This window comes from Carex rostrata, chromosome 6 (genome assembly GCF_964058835.1).
Source record: "Carex rostrata chromosome 6, lpCarRost1.2, whole genome shotgun sequence".
In the NCBI taxonomy this organism is placed as follows: Eukaryota; Viridiplantae; Streptophyta; class Magnoliopsida; order Poales; family Cyperaceae; genus Carex; species Carex rostrata.
In genome coordinates this window covers 11,677,837-11,693,287 of record NC_135923.1, presented here as the reverse complement: position 1 = coordinate 11,693,287, position 15,451 = coordinate 11,677,837, and the positions used below count along the sequence as shown (strand labels likewise).

At 36.5% G+C, this 15,451-nt stretch overlaps 3 protein-coding genes across 3 annotated transcripts; 1 reads left to right on the top strand and 2 right to left on the bottom strand.

Annotated features, from left to right (window-relative positions):
* The first annotated feature begins 1,517 nt into the window (after positions 1 to 1,517).
* Positions 1,518 to 4,556, top strand: LOC144556190 (heat shock cognate 70 kDa protein 2-like). Its single transcript, XM_078304696.1, has 2 exons — positions 1,518 to 1,869; positions 2,629 to 4,556. The coding sequence occupies exons 1-2, from the start codon at positions 1,656 to 1,658 to the stop codon at positions 4,362 to 4,364; spliced, it is 1,950 nt and encodes a 649-aa protein (XP_078160822.1). The 5' UTR covers positions 1,518 to 1,655; the 3' UTR covers positions 4,365 to 4,556.
* Positions 4,557 to 6,426: 1,870 nt separating this feature from the next.
* Positions 6,427 to 9,206, bottom strand: LOC144556191 (uncharacterized). The gene is made up of 10 exons (XM_078304697.1): positions 9,037 to 9,206; positions 8,869 to 8,930; positions 8,681 to 8,771; positions 8,379 to 8,465; positions 7,961 to 8,014; positions 7,698 to 7,882; positions 7,415 to 7,497; positions 7,125 to 7,225; positions 6,915 to 7,030; positions 6,427 to 6,771 (listed from the first exon to the last, which is right to left on the bottom strand). The coding sequence occupies exons 1-10, from the start codon at positions 9,079 to 9,081 to the stop codon at positions 6,663 to 6,665; spliced, it is 933 nt and encodes a 310-aa protein (XP_078160823.1). The 5' UTR covers positions 9,082 to 9,206; the 3' UTR covers positions 6,427 to 6,662.
* Positions 9,207 to 9,795: 589 nt separating this feature from the next.
* On the bottom strand, positions 9,796 to 12,187 carry LOC144555895 (beta-glucuronosyltransferase GlcAT14B-like). The gene is made up of 4 exons (XM_078304333.1): positions 11,555 to 12,187; positions 11,138 to 11,213; positions 10,920 to 11,026; positions 9,796 to 10,365 (listed from the first exon to the last, which is right to left on the bottom strand). The coding sequence occupies exons 1-4, from the start codon at positions 12,039 to 12,041 to the stop codon at positions 9,848 to 9,850; spliced, it is 1,188 nt and encodes a 395-aa protein (XP_078160459.1). The 5' UTR covers positions 12,042 to 12,187; the 3' UTR covers positions 9,796 to 9,847.
* Between the last annotated feature and the right edge of the window lie 3,264 nt (positions 12,188 to 15,451).

Genomic DNA, 15,451 nt, shown 5'->3' with positions numbered 1-15,451 from the left:
AGTCAAATTCAAATAATTGAATTTTGTACCCATCTTAATAAATAGTAAAAACAATTTAAAAAATGTAAAATTTGATTTGAAAGCACATTTTACTGTGGAGATCACATCTAACGGTTTGGATCGACGATTTGGACTTTGAAAATGTAAAAAATGATTGTTGTAACTCAAAAATTGTTGTAACTTGATCCCTCCTCGCATTGTATTATATATACATATATTATACACACATATATACTATATGCAGCTGAAAATAAACCCCAAACCTTATTTATAGTGTCAAAAAAAAAACCTGTGGAAAAAATTTACAATCCTGAATTAAAATTCAGGACACGGGTTGGATATTTTAAAATTTTGACTGAATCATGATTATTTTTAATAAAATATTTTAAAAAATGAATAAAAATAAAAATGTCGGTATATTAATTGAGGAAACTAAAAAAGAAAAAAAAAAGAAAAAAAGGAGGTTAACCTAGGGCTGGCAAAAAAATTCGAGGTTCGTGATTCGATTCGGGTTTGATTCGAGTTTAATTCGATTCGAAATGGGTTCGAATTGAAACGAACCAAACCAGGTTCGGTTCGGAATTAATTCAAACCAAACCCAAACCTAGCCTGGTTCGATCGAAATGGGTTCGATCATTTTTATGGTTCGAATCTCATAATAACATCGGCCGTCCATTTACCTGATGAAATTAAAATCCAAAATAGAGAGTCATAATTTAACTTAACCGACACTCCCTCGCTCTCAAATCTCAAACTTAGTTCTCTCTCCACCTCTCCCTAACTCACTCTCCCTCTAGCTCTAAAATATAGCCGACGCTCTCGGCGACTGGCTGTCTCTCCAGCTGTCACTCCTCTCTTCGGCCTAGATGACTGTCTCTCCTCTCTCTTCGGTCGTCTCTCATAATTCATACCAGGAAAGCCGTCTCTGATGTATTTTTTCATTAACAATTTTTCAACTTAAAAACACTCATTTCATAGTTCATACCGGTAAAAGGAAGTCATGTGAATTGTTCTGCGAGAAAAAATTAATGTATAAACTACCGGTATAACTAGGACTGCTAAAAAATAATTTAGTTCGTGATTCGATTCGGGTTCGATTCGAAAAATGTGTAGTTCGAAATGGGTTTGGTTCGAAATGGGTTCGGTTTGAAACGAATCAAACCAGGTTCGGTTCGAAATTAATTCAAACCAAACTCAAACCTAGGATAAGTTCGGTTCGGTTCGGTTCGTTGCCACCCCTAGGTTAACCAGAAAGAAATATAATATCTATTGTTGGCTACCGAGTACCGACTATTGTTTGAAGAAAATAATATTCTATTCTTTTGTTAGTCCAAAAACAAAAAACCGGTCAAACTATCGCGCCGTCCCAGTTTAGTCCACGCAAAAATGCTGGACACTTTTGAACCTCACAGCAGGTGACAAACGTCCGATGAGAGATGTAGGGCTAGTCGGCACCTGTAATCTAACGCTCCAGGTTCATCAGAACTTTCTAGAACCCCTCTCAAATTGAAAGTGCCTATATAATCACGCTCCCTCGCCGCTTCTCCACTTATTCCACCTCCACAAAACCTAATCTTCAACCCTTGCAATTGTATTCTTTTCTTCCATAGTAGGTTTTAGTCTTAGTTTCTTGTCTTCAGATCTGTTTCTGAGAGATGGCCGGCAAGGGTGAAGGCCCCGCGATCGGTATCGATCTCGGTACCACCTATTCTTGCGTTGGTGTGTGGCAACACGATCGTGTTGAGATCATCGCCAACGACCAGGGAAACCGTACGACCCCGTCCTACGTGGCTTTCACTGACACCGAGAGGTTGATCGGTGATGCAGCCAAGAATCAGGTCGCCATGAACCCCACCAACACTGTTTTCGGTGAGTCGGATCTGTTCTGTTTTTTATTCTGTTCTTAGATTTTTTAGATTTAGATCTGTGTCTCTTGCTGAGGATCTTCTATGGTCCAGTAGACAGTAGATCTGTGGTTTATGTTGACATTAACCTTTAGGTCAATTTGGATCGAGTTTTGCTATAGGTTTGTGAATATTTTATTAGTTGATTTAAAGGCCGATCTGGTAGAGAACTATGATTCTGTCTATCTTTTATGAAAGGTTGGTCTTGATTTATTTCTGTACAGACCTGTTGTTTGAAATATGATTCTTCTGGAAATACAGTTGCGTTTGCTATAGTTAAATGTCCAGCTACATATGTATGGTGATAAGTTATAATTTATATAGCTATTATGGATTGTTCCAGAGCATGTCTGTATCTGATCTTTTGTTTTAGTTTATTCTGATGTTAAGATTGTTTCTATTTTACGTGTATATCATTATTATATCAGCTATCATAAGCAATGTTTGGTTATTGCTTGCGTAAATCTTCCACAGCATTTATAGTTCCCATCTTTATGGAAAAGATTGTTTCCTTTTGTCTCATATAACCTCTAATTCATAACAATCTAAACTAGTCTTGCAAATTACTCTGTATTTTAGTGAGTCTGCACTCTTACATCTGTTTTTTCGTTATAGGATTGAGTTTATTGTAATTCAGTAGTGTCCTCTTGACCTGTTATATCTAAAGATTATATCATTGTATCCGCATCATCAAAGTCTAACAATTGACCTCATTATATTTCAGATGCCAAGCGTTTGATTGGTAGGCGCTACCAAGATGCCTCAGTTCAGAGTGACATCAAATTGTGGCCGTTCAAGGTTGTTCCTGGGCCAGCTGACAAGCCCATGATCCATGTCAACTACAAGGGCGAGGAGAAAGAATTTGCAGCGGAGGAGATCTCCTCCATGGTGCTCATCAAGATGAAGGAGATTGCCGAAGCCTACCTTGGCTCTACCATAAAGAATGCTGTGGTCACTGTCCCAGCCTATTTCAATGACTCTCAACGTCAGGCCACAAAGGATGCTGGTGTCATTGCTGGGCTCAATGTCATGCGTATCATCAATGAGCCTACTGCTGCTGCAATTGCCTATGGGTTGGATAAGAAGGCAACCAGTGTTGGTGAGAAGAATGTGCTGATCTTTGACCTTGGTGGTGGTACCTTTGATGTGTCACTTCTGACCATTGAGGAGGGTATTTTTGAGGTCAAGGCTACGGCTGGTGACACCCATTTGGGAGGTGAGGATTTCGACAACAGGATGGTGAATCACTTTGTGCAGGAGTTTAAGAGGAAGAACAAGAAGGACATCAGTGGCAACCCAAGGTCTTTGAGAAGGCTCAGGACCGCTTGTGAGAGGGCGAAGAGAACTCTCTCCTCCACTGCCCAAACCACAATCGAGATTGATTCCCTTTTTGAGGGTATTGATTTCTACTCCACCATCACCCGTGCCAGGTTCGAGGAGCTGAACATGGATCTGTTCAGGAAGTGTATGGAGCCAGTCGAGAAGTGTCTGAGGGATGCTAAGATGGACAAGAGCACTGTCCATGATGTGGTTCTGGTTGGTGGGTCCACCAGGATTCCCAGAGTGCAGCAACTCCTCCAGGACTTCTTCAATGGGAAGGAGCTCTGCAAGAACATCAACCCTGACGAGGCTGTTGCTTATGGTGCAGCTGTACAAGCTGCAATTTTGAGTGGTGAGGGCAACGAGAAGGTGCAGGATCTGTTGTTGCTGGATGTCACTCCCCTCTCTCTTGGTCTTGAGACTGCTGGTGGGGTCATGACTGTTCTGATCCCCAGAAACACCACCATCCCAACCAAGAAGGAGCAGGTCTTCTCCACCTACTCCGACAATCAGCCAGGTGTTCTTATCCAAGTCTATGAGGGTGAGAGGACCAGAACCAGGGACAACAACCTGCTTGGCAAGTTTGAGCTTTCTGGCATCCCCCCAGCACCAAGAGGTGTACCCCAGATCACTGTCTGCTTCGACATTGATGCTAACGGTATCCTTAATGTCGCGGCTGAGGACAAGACCACCGGCCAAAAGAACAAGATCACCATCACCAACGACAAGGGTAGGCTCAGCAAGGATGAGATTGAGAAGATGGTGCAGGAGGCCGAGAAGTACAAGTCAGAGGATGAGGAGCACAAGAAGAAGGTCGAGTCCAAGAATGCCCTTGAGAACTATGCCTACAACATGAGGAACACCATCAAGGATGACAAGATCTCATCCAAACTGCCGGAAGCTGACAAGAAGAAGATTGAGGATGCGATCGACCAGGCAATCCACTGGCTGGACAGCAACCAGCTGGCCGAGGCTGAGGAGTTCGATGACAAGATGAAGGAACTTGAGGGAATCTGCAACCCCATCATTGCCAAGATGTACCAGGGTGCTGGTGCTGACATGCCCGGTGGCATGGATGAGGATGCCCCTGCTCCGAGTGGAGGCAGCGGTGCTGGTCCCAAGATTGAGGAGGTCGACTAAGTGAATCGGTTGATGTGAGTTTGGCCAATCTATGGTTTTTTCAGTTTATTATGTTTTGGGTCCTACAGTAGTTATGGGCAGTAGCGTTGTTAGCTCTGCAATTTTGATTTCTCTGCTTATTGTCAACTTTTTTAAGTACGTGATGGTTGGGGTTTGAACAATTTGTTGTTATAGACGGTATTTTGCATTGAACTATGCCCTTAAAAATGCACTTTCATCATTTTTAGTTTTTTATTTTTCCTTTTTTCATCTTTGACACGGAGTGTTCTTCTCTAATGAATTTAATATAGTAATGGAAAGTGCATTTCTGCTTATTGAATTTTTTTCACTAGAATGTCTGAATAAATTATATTTCCTTGCATCTCCGGATCATAAAACCATAAAATATATTTCAACATGTGTGAATTACTTTCCAACAGTAAATTGTAGTCTGTGATAATTGGAAATTGAAGGTTGATACCCCTTCTGTTATCCTTCGATAATGAACACGATGATAGTGGTTACCATTTTCGTACAATACCAGCGCTTAAGTTTCTTTGTACAATACACCAAAAGTCGGAATGATAATCTTTAAAGAATGTTGGTCTGGACAAACATTTTCAGTTTAAAAAGTTCTGTACAATATGATCTAGTTCTCTATTAAGACGAGATTGTTTCGCCTCTACAGAACTTGATAAATATACTAATGTAGAAGTGCGTTATATAAACACATCGTAATTTAACCGGAGAAATGACAATTGGTACGAATCGTTCTTTTTAAAATGAAGTACAGTCTGTGATAGCGGTTAATTTTTTTTCCACCGTGGAAGGAAAATTTGGGATTGATGAGCAACTTACTGTGCTCTACAAAGCAACAGGAGAAATTTCCGGTTCGCCAGATAGAGCGTAAAGTGATCAACTTAGACGAGATCTGAATCGTCCAATTTTAAGATTCGTAAGCAGATTGGATGCAGAGGCGGAGCCAGTATTGCCTACCTTGAATTTTGAAAAATAGTTGTAAATTTGTATAGAATTTAATTATTACATACTCCTATTTCGGTTCATTGTCTACCCCTGTTGTGATTCTCTCTAGATGTGGCTTGATTTAGCCTTTTTTTTATGTGTCAATTGAATTTATTAATTTTGTTGATTTGGGACAAAAATGAAGAGAACATAGATTTGTGGAAAAGAATGGTTGTCGAGAAAAAAGTTAATTAAATACTACTACTTAAATACACTTGGTGTTTTGATCCATTGAGCATAAGAAATAAAAAAAAAAAAAATAGTTGGTTCACATTGAACCAGGCCATGAGAAGTTATTTGAGCCTTCACATCAATCAAGATAATGCCTTGTTATTTAGACGTTTTTAACATATAATCAATTTACTTTTTAAGTTATAAAGAAAATTGTCTAAATCACAAATTACAGTGAAAATTTTAATTATTATTTTTTCAGTTATGATTTAATGTTTTCATACATACATGTACATTTAAAATTAAAAATATATCATATGTATTGTGTACGGTTAACTTGTAAATATAGTAAACTTTAATAATATATGTTTGTCCTAACATGATTTTTTATACAAATTTTTTTACTGAATTGTTAGAAATAAAAAAACTATCATTATTTTTACGAAATAGTTTGTTGACAATTTTAATTCTATTAAAAAAAAAAATTTAATAATAGTTCATTTTTTGTCTATCCATATGAAATTTCTGGCTACGCCACTGATTGAATGCCGTCTATTCTGAGACTGGCCTTTGCTCTTTTCTACTTCTTTTCTCATGAATGTTGAGACCTATAACGTTGCAAGTCTTTTGACTTAACTACCCGTCATTCTAATTTACCGATTTAGTTGTTCGGCTTATCAGTAAATAATTTTGTGCTTCGCATACATACATCACATCCAAGTTGAAGCAGTGGAGGCCAGATAGAAAAGCTTGTGAACAACACCCCACAATTGATGATGGATCCTACACCTTTAAAAGAGAGACGCATGTTCAAAATTTGTTATGTGATTTCGGTTGATTATTTAAAACAGGAGGTCCAAAAACCTCTGTTTCATAAAAAGTAAAATAAAAAAGATGATGACATACTATGGAACCCAACTGAAGCTTTTGTAATAGTTCTCTACTTCTATATTATTTAAACGTACTTTCAAAAAACAAATTTGGTAATAATAAAAGCTCTCAAAATTTTCTCCGGGAAAACTACATTAGGTCACGATTTAAAATTATGCCCTTAACATTTTTTTTCTCATCATCAACAGACTGGCAATTCCATGTCAAATTTTATTCTAATTCGGGCATCTTGCATCAGTCAAGACCGCTGTAGCTCTTGACATGCTCAAAGGCCTCCTCTTCTAACTCGACTAGTATCTGACAGAATGATTCAATATCTGTGGCCGCCTCCTTGAAATCAAACCTGGAGTTTACAAAAGGAGATCAGCTATTAAAATCAGTAATTAACTATAAGCAGCTCTGAAAGGTAGGCAACAATGGCCCGGCTTCAGGAATTTTTCCACAGAAAGGAAGGAGGAAAATATTGACAAGAAGTTCAAAATGAACCTAAATTCTTTCCAGTGGTACTGGTGTTGTTGCGCAACACCAGTATTGTTCAAATTTTGAGGTACTCTGGCAAGCACATCAAATCCATTCTGATCTAAGGATAGCATGAATGCATCCTGCAAAGACAATAAAAAAAAAATTGCAAATATTCAATTCGATTCTTTACTCTTTTAAGGCTTTATACTTTAAATATGAAGGCTTTGAACTTACCCGAGCAATAGTATTGAAATATTCCAAACAGAAGAGCATTAGTGCCCTCCGCCTTGTCTGACTCCGGTTGATGCCGTCTATTAGTTTTGCAGAAAAAGGCACTATAACAGAACAAAATATATATAAAAGTTCATAGGCATTCATGACATCTAATTTTGGCTATCATCTCTTCTAATAGACAACTAAATTAGGTCGGTGTCAATGCTTAGATTCTAGACTCTACCAAAAGAGTCATGTTTTAATGCAGTGGTTTTTAATACATGATAAAATGTGCTCAGACATGTACTTACATAGTAATTCTGATTTAGGTTCTTCAAAATCTTCCAGATTGACATCATGAGTACCACCAGTACCATCAATATATGCACATGAACTGTAGTTGTCAATAAGCATTCATAAGGATTCAAAAGGATATGATCAAAATTTAGGATACAACAAAATATTACTTAGCCAGCTACAATTATCCTAAAACAAGATAAGGCACATAAGTTCTCAAAAAAGGGATAGTATTTAGGATGTACATATTAAACTTAATAAAACAACCAATATGTGTGACAATGTAAAATGGCATACCCAATGTCAAACTTGTAGAGATTGTAGAGATGAATCTGATTCAGTATATTTTGAAGGCCTTCACTCCTTGACTTACAATTAGGGCCTGCTGAGGTGAGTATGGCAGAGACCGAATGGCTGAATCTGCTAGCAATTTCAAGCTCATGCGATACAGATTTGTTGAGGCTATCTAAAACAGTTTGAACCTATGGAAAAATGAAAAAGAAAATGATTAAATACCAACTTAGATCAGAGGTTTGGTCTCGGCTTATAAAGAAATTTACCTTTTTGTCCTTTACAGGCATCACATCACCAGTCAAAGCAACCCTAGCTGGTAGCTGTATAAAAAAAATACCAAGAGCAAGAAACTGATGAATTGAGGTGTCATGGAGTTGAGTGTAATTTAACATAGCAAAAGAAGAGTTACCAATGAACCCACTTGCAAATGAAGAGAAACTTTGGTTGGAACAAACAATGGGATTCTAATTGTCCTTAATAATCTGAAACATACCTTCCCAAAAAATATGCTCAATCCAAGTCAAGAAAACCTTCCATTAGCATTTAAAAAATTAACAATTTCCACGTAAATAACATTTTGGCCTATAAACATTAATCATACTTAGATAAAACTCATCAATTGCTATTCAAATTTAGTAATACTATTTAAAAAAACAAACATATATTTATTTTAAATTCACCGACCTTTTTTAGGGTTCTAAGCAATGCTATCAGCTGGCCAGGAACATTACTGCATATTGAAAGAGAACCTCGTTCATCGATTATCGTGTTCTACATATTTCAGTAACAAAAAGGTGTGGTTAGTTAAACAGTTTCTAGGACCTCATTTTACTAATAAACTAGAACAGAGAATAAAACAATCAGATATCCTCTGGACTGCCATGTGGTTACTTCAACAAGGCCATGGGATAGACATCAATATATGACTATGCGCACAGGTGGCCCCATGCCAGCACCATAGTGGATCCAAAGTTGAGTAAACATACTGTATTGTGCATATCTCCTTCAGGTACTAGTAAGTGGGGGCAGCCTTTGTGAAACATGTAGATAACCTTTGATGTATGAATCTCTCCCTTGCTTTGGTACAGACAGAAAAGAAAAGAAAAGAAAAATGAAGTGCAAACAAGTCAATTGAATCTATAAAGTAAAACTCAAGAAAAGGGGTGAGCAATACCTTCCCTTAGCATTGGCTTTAATGGTGTGGAGGTGACCTTCCCAATTGGACGCCAATACATTCTAAGCACCACATTTTATGAGCAAATAAAGCGAAAAAGGAAAATAACTAATTCAAGGTAGCTTTGCAAAGAGAAGAAATGGAATTGGAAAGACGAGGTATACCTACCCGACATCTCTGAGCGAAGGAAAGAAGAGCCAATTTATTCTTCATGGGTTCCGGTTCTTCTGAGCGCACGACAACTGTCCGACGAAAAGACTGAGGGAGCCAAGAGGCAGCTGATAAACTGCTAAACCCTCGGAGTCCCTTCCCCTCTGATAAATGAAAATGGTCAAGAGTTCTGTTTTGAATGAAAAAGTAAACAAATCGAAGCTAAACAAGGGTTTTCAAAAGCATGAGTAAATTGGGCTTGTAATTTCCGGCTTTTATAGCCAGAAGTGAAACAGATCAGGCCTTAATAAAAGGCCCGGGAAACATTTTCAAATAGGAACGAAACCTACTCATTTCTTTCCTCCTCCGTATTTCGTAGTTTATTGAGAAAAATTCTACCTGTCATAACAGAACTGCTCTTATTATTAACCATCTTGCTTTCCTGAATGCAAACGATGCACTATCCCAATATTGCAGAAAGATAGTAAGCCTAAGCTTTGTTCGGAATGAAAAGGATACTTGATTTAATTGACCAGCTACTGGGGTATAAATACAGTCAATTTGTTTCGAGTTAACAACTATTGACCAAAATTTTAAATATGCTTTCATATTTCGAAGGTAAAGTTCTTTTAAAGGTAGATGTTTGCATTTGGTTAAGATGCTGCATTTTCCAATACAAAATTAAGGCCAGTTATTTTTACATAGCCATCTTGAACTTGCGGACAGAACCAGCTTTAAATTCAGCAAAACATAAATATAATAAAAAAATGAACTAAATTTTGTCACTCTCGGACAAAACTGTTAACTACGTATTTGTTCTTAATTATTTTTATTTACACTGTCTTGATCTGAAACTATCAGGGTCTAAAAGCCTTATCAACAATTTCTCCAGCTTCTTAGACCTATCGGTTGGTCTTATAATAAAAGAATTGCTGTAAACACTACAAGGATCCCTCCCGAACAGCGTGCTACCCATGCACCACCCACCAGGGGCAAACTGGTCCCTTTTCCTCCTCAATAATTCCCTGTCAATCCTATCCAAAACCTGATAACCGTCCTCTCCGAATGAGTGAGCAAATGGTGCACCACTCTCAGCCATCAGATCAAAATGGCATGAGGTCAGATTCATCGGTAACAACTTGGGGGGGTTATCCCAGAGTGTGAAACGCAGATCTCCATTTACAGTGGTGTTTTGGAAGTACTTTGAGTTGCATATGACAGTGTGGAAGTACGCCTCAGACGAATAAAGGAAATTGACAAAGTACATGAGAAGCATGCGAGGAAGGTTGTCCCAACCCCTTGTGCAAAACTCCAGAAATGATCGGTTTAACACCACCCAAGAGGACCCTGTTTGAAAGGGGGAAAAAAAAATTATATACATATTAGGTGAAAAGGTAGGAAAAGAGTTACACATTTATCATACAAACATACTGAGGTAAAAGATTGCACAACAAAGATCTGCATACAACATACAAACTTGTCTATAACAAATATGACTTAATAAAGTGCCTGACAAATCAAAGTAGCAATTTTAGTACTTCTCATTTGGTCTTTTACCCAACTACTAAGCTTCACAAACCCTCAAATAAGAATCAGAAATCCCAATTTAAACAGTCAGAATTTAAATAAACAAAACAAACATTTAAAAACACAAGCTGCGGCCAATCTAATAACTGATGTACCTGGTTCATTATGCTGAAGATGAATTGTTACCTATAAATAACTGGTAATCAGCAATAGTGTCTGGAACCCAACCATACCTATCCAGTGTTTTAGTAGCATTTTGGAATAATACAGCTTTCTAAATTAGTGGCACAAAATTACCTTGAAGACAATTTCTCATTATATATAATAATTGAGCAAAATGAATGTCATAAAACAACAATGCACAAAGTCAATACCTACAAAAAGCTTGAAAGAAGCAGGCATACTTCTTTTCTCCTTCATCCAATGTAATTGTGATCGATTAGAGGCATATAGTCCTGAATCAACAATCATTGGCCTTGCTCTGTAATACCTAAGTTTTTTAATGTGATAGACTTAGAAAAGAAAAGAAAAAAATGAAAATAAGGATCTTTGAACAATAAGAACAAAGTACTCCAAGAGGTCAGAAACTTGCTCTCTCCATCCAATGTTGCTTGTATGCTCGATGAAATTATAATCCCGAGGTATGTAAGAAAATGAGTGAAGAATATCTGCTAGAAACAAAGTTAATTAGGAAAATTACAAATTGAAAATATCAGATGGTACCTAATTGTGAAACAATGTTCAAATTTGGCAATAGTAAAGAATCAGTTCAAGTCAGTGAAATTACCCACATGCCAATGAAAGTACTATGAATAGATGTGAATATAATTAAGCACCACTTGCATTCTAGTGTTGCAATACATCTGAGGTACAACAGATTTATTGACAAGGGTCATAGAAGTGGATTTGCACACCAACTGTATGTCAACCAGAAGCAGCAAGTAACTTATCCAATTATGCTGCTAAAATAAATAACTAGCATAATAACAGTCTAAAGGAGGAAATGTACCATCTTGAGATAGGAGTGGATAATCTGAAGCACTAAGATTAATAAACCAATTCCAATCCTTAAACTCTCTTAACAAAATTGCAATTCCCTGAAGCATTGCCGCAACCTCTGAGGGTCCCTTGCTAGATACAGGTCCCGCCCCCTCTACTAACCTTACATTATCGAAATCCTTAATTACTTTCTCCTTTTGTAGGAACTCCGCAAAATCTCTCCTCTCGCTTTCTAGATCGAGACGAACTAAATAACAGTTCCACGGATGGTATATGGCCATCAACAGTCTTTTGACCCGTGGCAAGTCACCGGAGGAGCCAGAAATAATATAGGCCAACCTAGGAGGTGGCGGAGTCCGTATATCGGCGCTGCCATGTGGCCTGGTGGATGCAAGAACAGAGAAGAGGAGAGGTAGGAGAAGGAAAATTCCAGCGACGAGGAGGATGGATCGCTTGTAAAAATTGCGCTCACTGAGGCGGCGGTGGGGCTTCCTCATGGCGACGTCAGAGGTAGGGTTCTGGCATGGCCTCGCCGGACTGAGATCTTGAATAGCCAAGTAACCTCTAAAGGCTCTAACCAAATAACCAAGTGAGTGGGTTGCAGTCTTGAATAGGACAAACTCGATTAAATATGATAAAGAATGAATTAGCGATAAAGTAGTCACTAGACTCACTACTCAGTACTCACTAATCACTATTTACTATTTTGAAATGTGAGAGGAACGAAGTTGAAATGGAGGACGAGATTAGAGGGAGGTGATGAAAGTGAAACCGCGTCGGATGGGAATGGCCGATGCGGTGGGTGCGATTCCACTTGTTTGCTGGTGAGTGAGTGGGGCCCAGTGTGCAGTGAGTGTGCTAGTAGTTGCAATGCAAAAATAATATCTCATCACCAAAACCAGAAAGGTTACTACTTTAAAACGTGGTTGGCGTGAAGCTAATCCCAATCAGGAATGCAATTAATGTGATGAGATTCTTCATTCCAGTTTACAAATATTAGAAAATACCAGTCGCCCATGTTACTGGGAAGGCAGTTAGTACGGCATCAGAACTCAGAAGATCAACTCCAAATATTGCATTCCTTTTTCTATTGTTTTATAATTTAAAGAATAAATGAAATTATGAATATGAACCTAACCTAACTTGAACTTCCATTTTTTAGTTTAATTATTTTTCTTGTAAATGACGGAGTTAGGGTTGTACCGACAAGATTGAATTAAACAGGCCGGCCCTGGTTTTTTGTTTAGTTTTTGGGCCGGGCCGTTTAGGCCTATATTTTATTAAAAGGAGTTCCTTTGCAATATCTTGGAAATGTATATATCACATTTTTAAATCTAAATTGTTGACCTGTGCAAACCTGCTTATCAATTTATCATATCTGTAAGGTGTAATGTATATCTTGAACCGACCTATAAGGATTAAGCAATGGAATCTTTAAAAGCAAGCATGACATTATCACTTATAGGCTTAATCAAACCCCACCTCCCTATCAGCCTCCTCCGGTTTCTACAATTATTGCTTCCTTTCCGCTGCTTGTAAAGAAGGTGTCTAGTCTATACTTGTGAGTTGTGAGAGAGCGAAACACAATTTTGATTTTTATTAACCAAAGGTCATTGTCGGGTACTCAGGTTATTGTTTACCACGCTTGCTTTTTGGCTAGTTGCCTGAGCTGAAAGGAACGCAAATAACACAAATTTCATTCGCAAGTGGCCAATCTCCTTTGTTTGATTCTGGACAGGTTTATGTTAGGTCACAGTAATTTACTTATTTATGTCGTCTTCGCAATATACAAACAAGTTTGTCGAAATAAAAAAAAAATGAGGAGAATTTACGAAACATGCAAGAAATGGTTGAGTGGATATCGTGTTATTGAACTGAAAAAGGGCCTTAGGAACTCCTTTATAATTGATGACTATTATAGACTTAGCGTCTGTTCACAAAAGATAAATCATCAACGAAATCCGGGTACCGCGAAGAAAAGGTAGTGATAAAAGCTCTTTTTTGCGATTATTATATTTCGTGAATATTTTTTTTTTCCTGTCAAGAGCGTGCTCAATATTTTATAGAGAAGGGAAAGGGGGCCGTCCCAATTAATGTACACTGTGTCAAATTTGATTCAATGTTTTACAATAAATTTTAAAGTAAAACGTTCATGCAAAACTTTAAGCAACTCGAACTACTTCAACTGAATATTGAACTGAATTTATTATGATACTCATCGCACATCTCCTTTTTGGATGCCTCCGATATTAGGGGCAATTTTAATATATAGCCTTCAAAAATTTCAAAATTTCGATATATAAAATTCATATGAGGAAGGTTCAAATGCCTTCATTTTTTTGTGCCTCCATTGTGTCTCTATTTTTCAAAACTTTAATAACTCAAAGTTTAAAACTTAAATGTCAAAAGAAAACCGTTAGATGTGATCTATGTTGATTTTTCTATGTGCTTATAGATTATCACATTTTTATTTTATTTTTATGTGAATCAATAAGTTGAAAAATTAACGTCTAGAGATTATCCACATTAGTATATATTTTTACAAGCTCAAGATGATAACCAAAACAAAGTTGAAATGCTATAATTTTTTGCACGTGCATAGATAAAATGATTTAGTTCATATCCAACAGTTTTAATTTGAATTTGAATTTTTAAATTTTGAGTTATTAATGTTTTTAAAAATTGAGGCACGATGGAGACACAAAAAAATGGAGGCATTTAAAACATCCTCAATTCATAATATCATATTTACCCTTCTAAATTTAAAAACGTACAAATTTATCCATTTTATTATATTTTTTTTATTAAAATTCTTTTGAATTTATAAAGTACTCATTTTACGTTTTATTAAGAAAAATAGAAAATATGTATCATCCTTCATAGAATATCAGTCTTCTAATTAGTCATTTTTTTAGGACAAATGGATCATTTCTTTACTTTTAACAATTTGACGCATACATAGTGACATTTAGGTATATGTTTGTGTAAGTATTAGAAGTAGAGAAAATGACTCATCTGCCCTTAAAAACTGACCAAATAGAATACTGGCATTTTTCTAAAATTTGCTACATATTTTTAATTTTTTAGTATAAAAGACAATAAAATGAGTAAATTTATAAATTTCTGAAAATTTTAAAACGTAAATATGATATTGGAAAATTTATTGAGGAAAATGCGTAATTTTAATTATTTTTTTAGAAACATACATAAAAATTCCCCTCGATTTTACATACGAGCGGTGGCAAGTGATATGTCAATATGTCATAGACATCAGTTATACATAAAAATTCCCCTCGATTTTACATAGGAGCGTAGCCAGATTTATAAGTTAAGGTGGTCAAACTTATATAAAGTCAATTACACAAAAAAAATTATGCTACAAATAGGATCAATTTTAGTATTAACAACATTTTACTATATAGAAAATCATATCCATAGTAGAACTAGGGTGTTCTTAAGTTCACCAAGTCTTTTTATGAACTTAACTCTAAAATCTGTTAGGTTAGCTTCAAACGATGAATCCGAACTGTTGAAACTCATATACCTTACGAGTGATGCATTCTAAATTCGAAAATTTAAAAATTTTAAATTTTTTATATCGAGTCAAGTGGTCAAAAAATATTAAAAAAATAAATGCATTAAAATAATTTATAAACCTTTCGATTTTGACTATATGACTTCATACTAAATTAATTTGAAAGTTTAGAATTTTTACATATAGATACATTACTCGTAAGTTATATGAGTTTTAACAATTCGAATTCGTCATAAGACATATAAATTTAAAACTAATTCGATAAATTTTAAAGTTGAGTCACAAAGAAACTTATGAATTTAAGAGCAGACTCTAGTTCTACTCTCGTGGTCCATGTGTATAATTTTGTATGAAGGTTAAAATTTTGTTTGA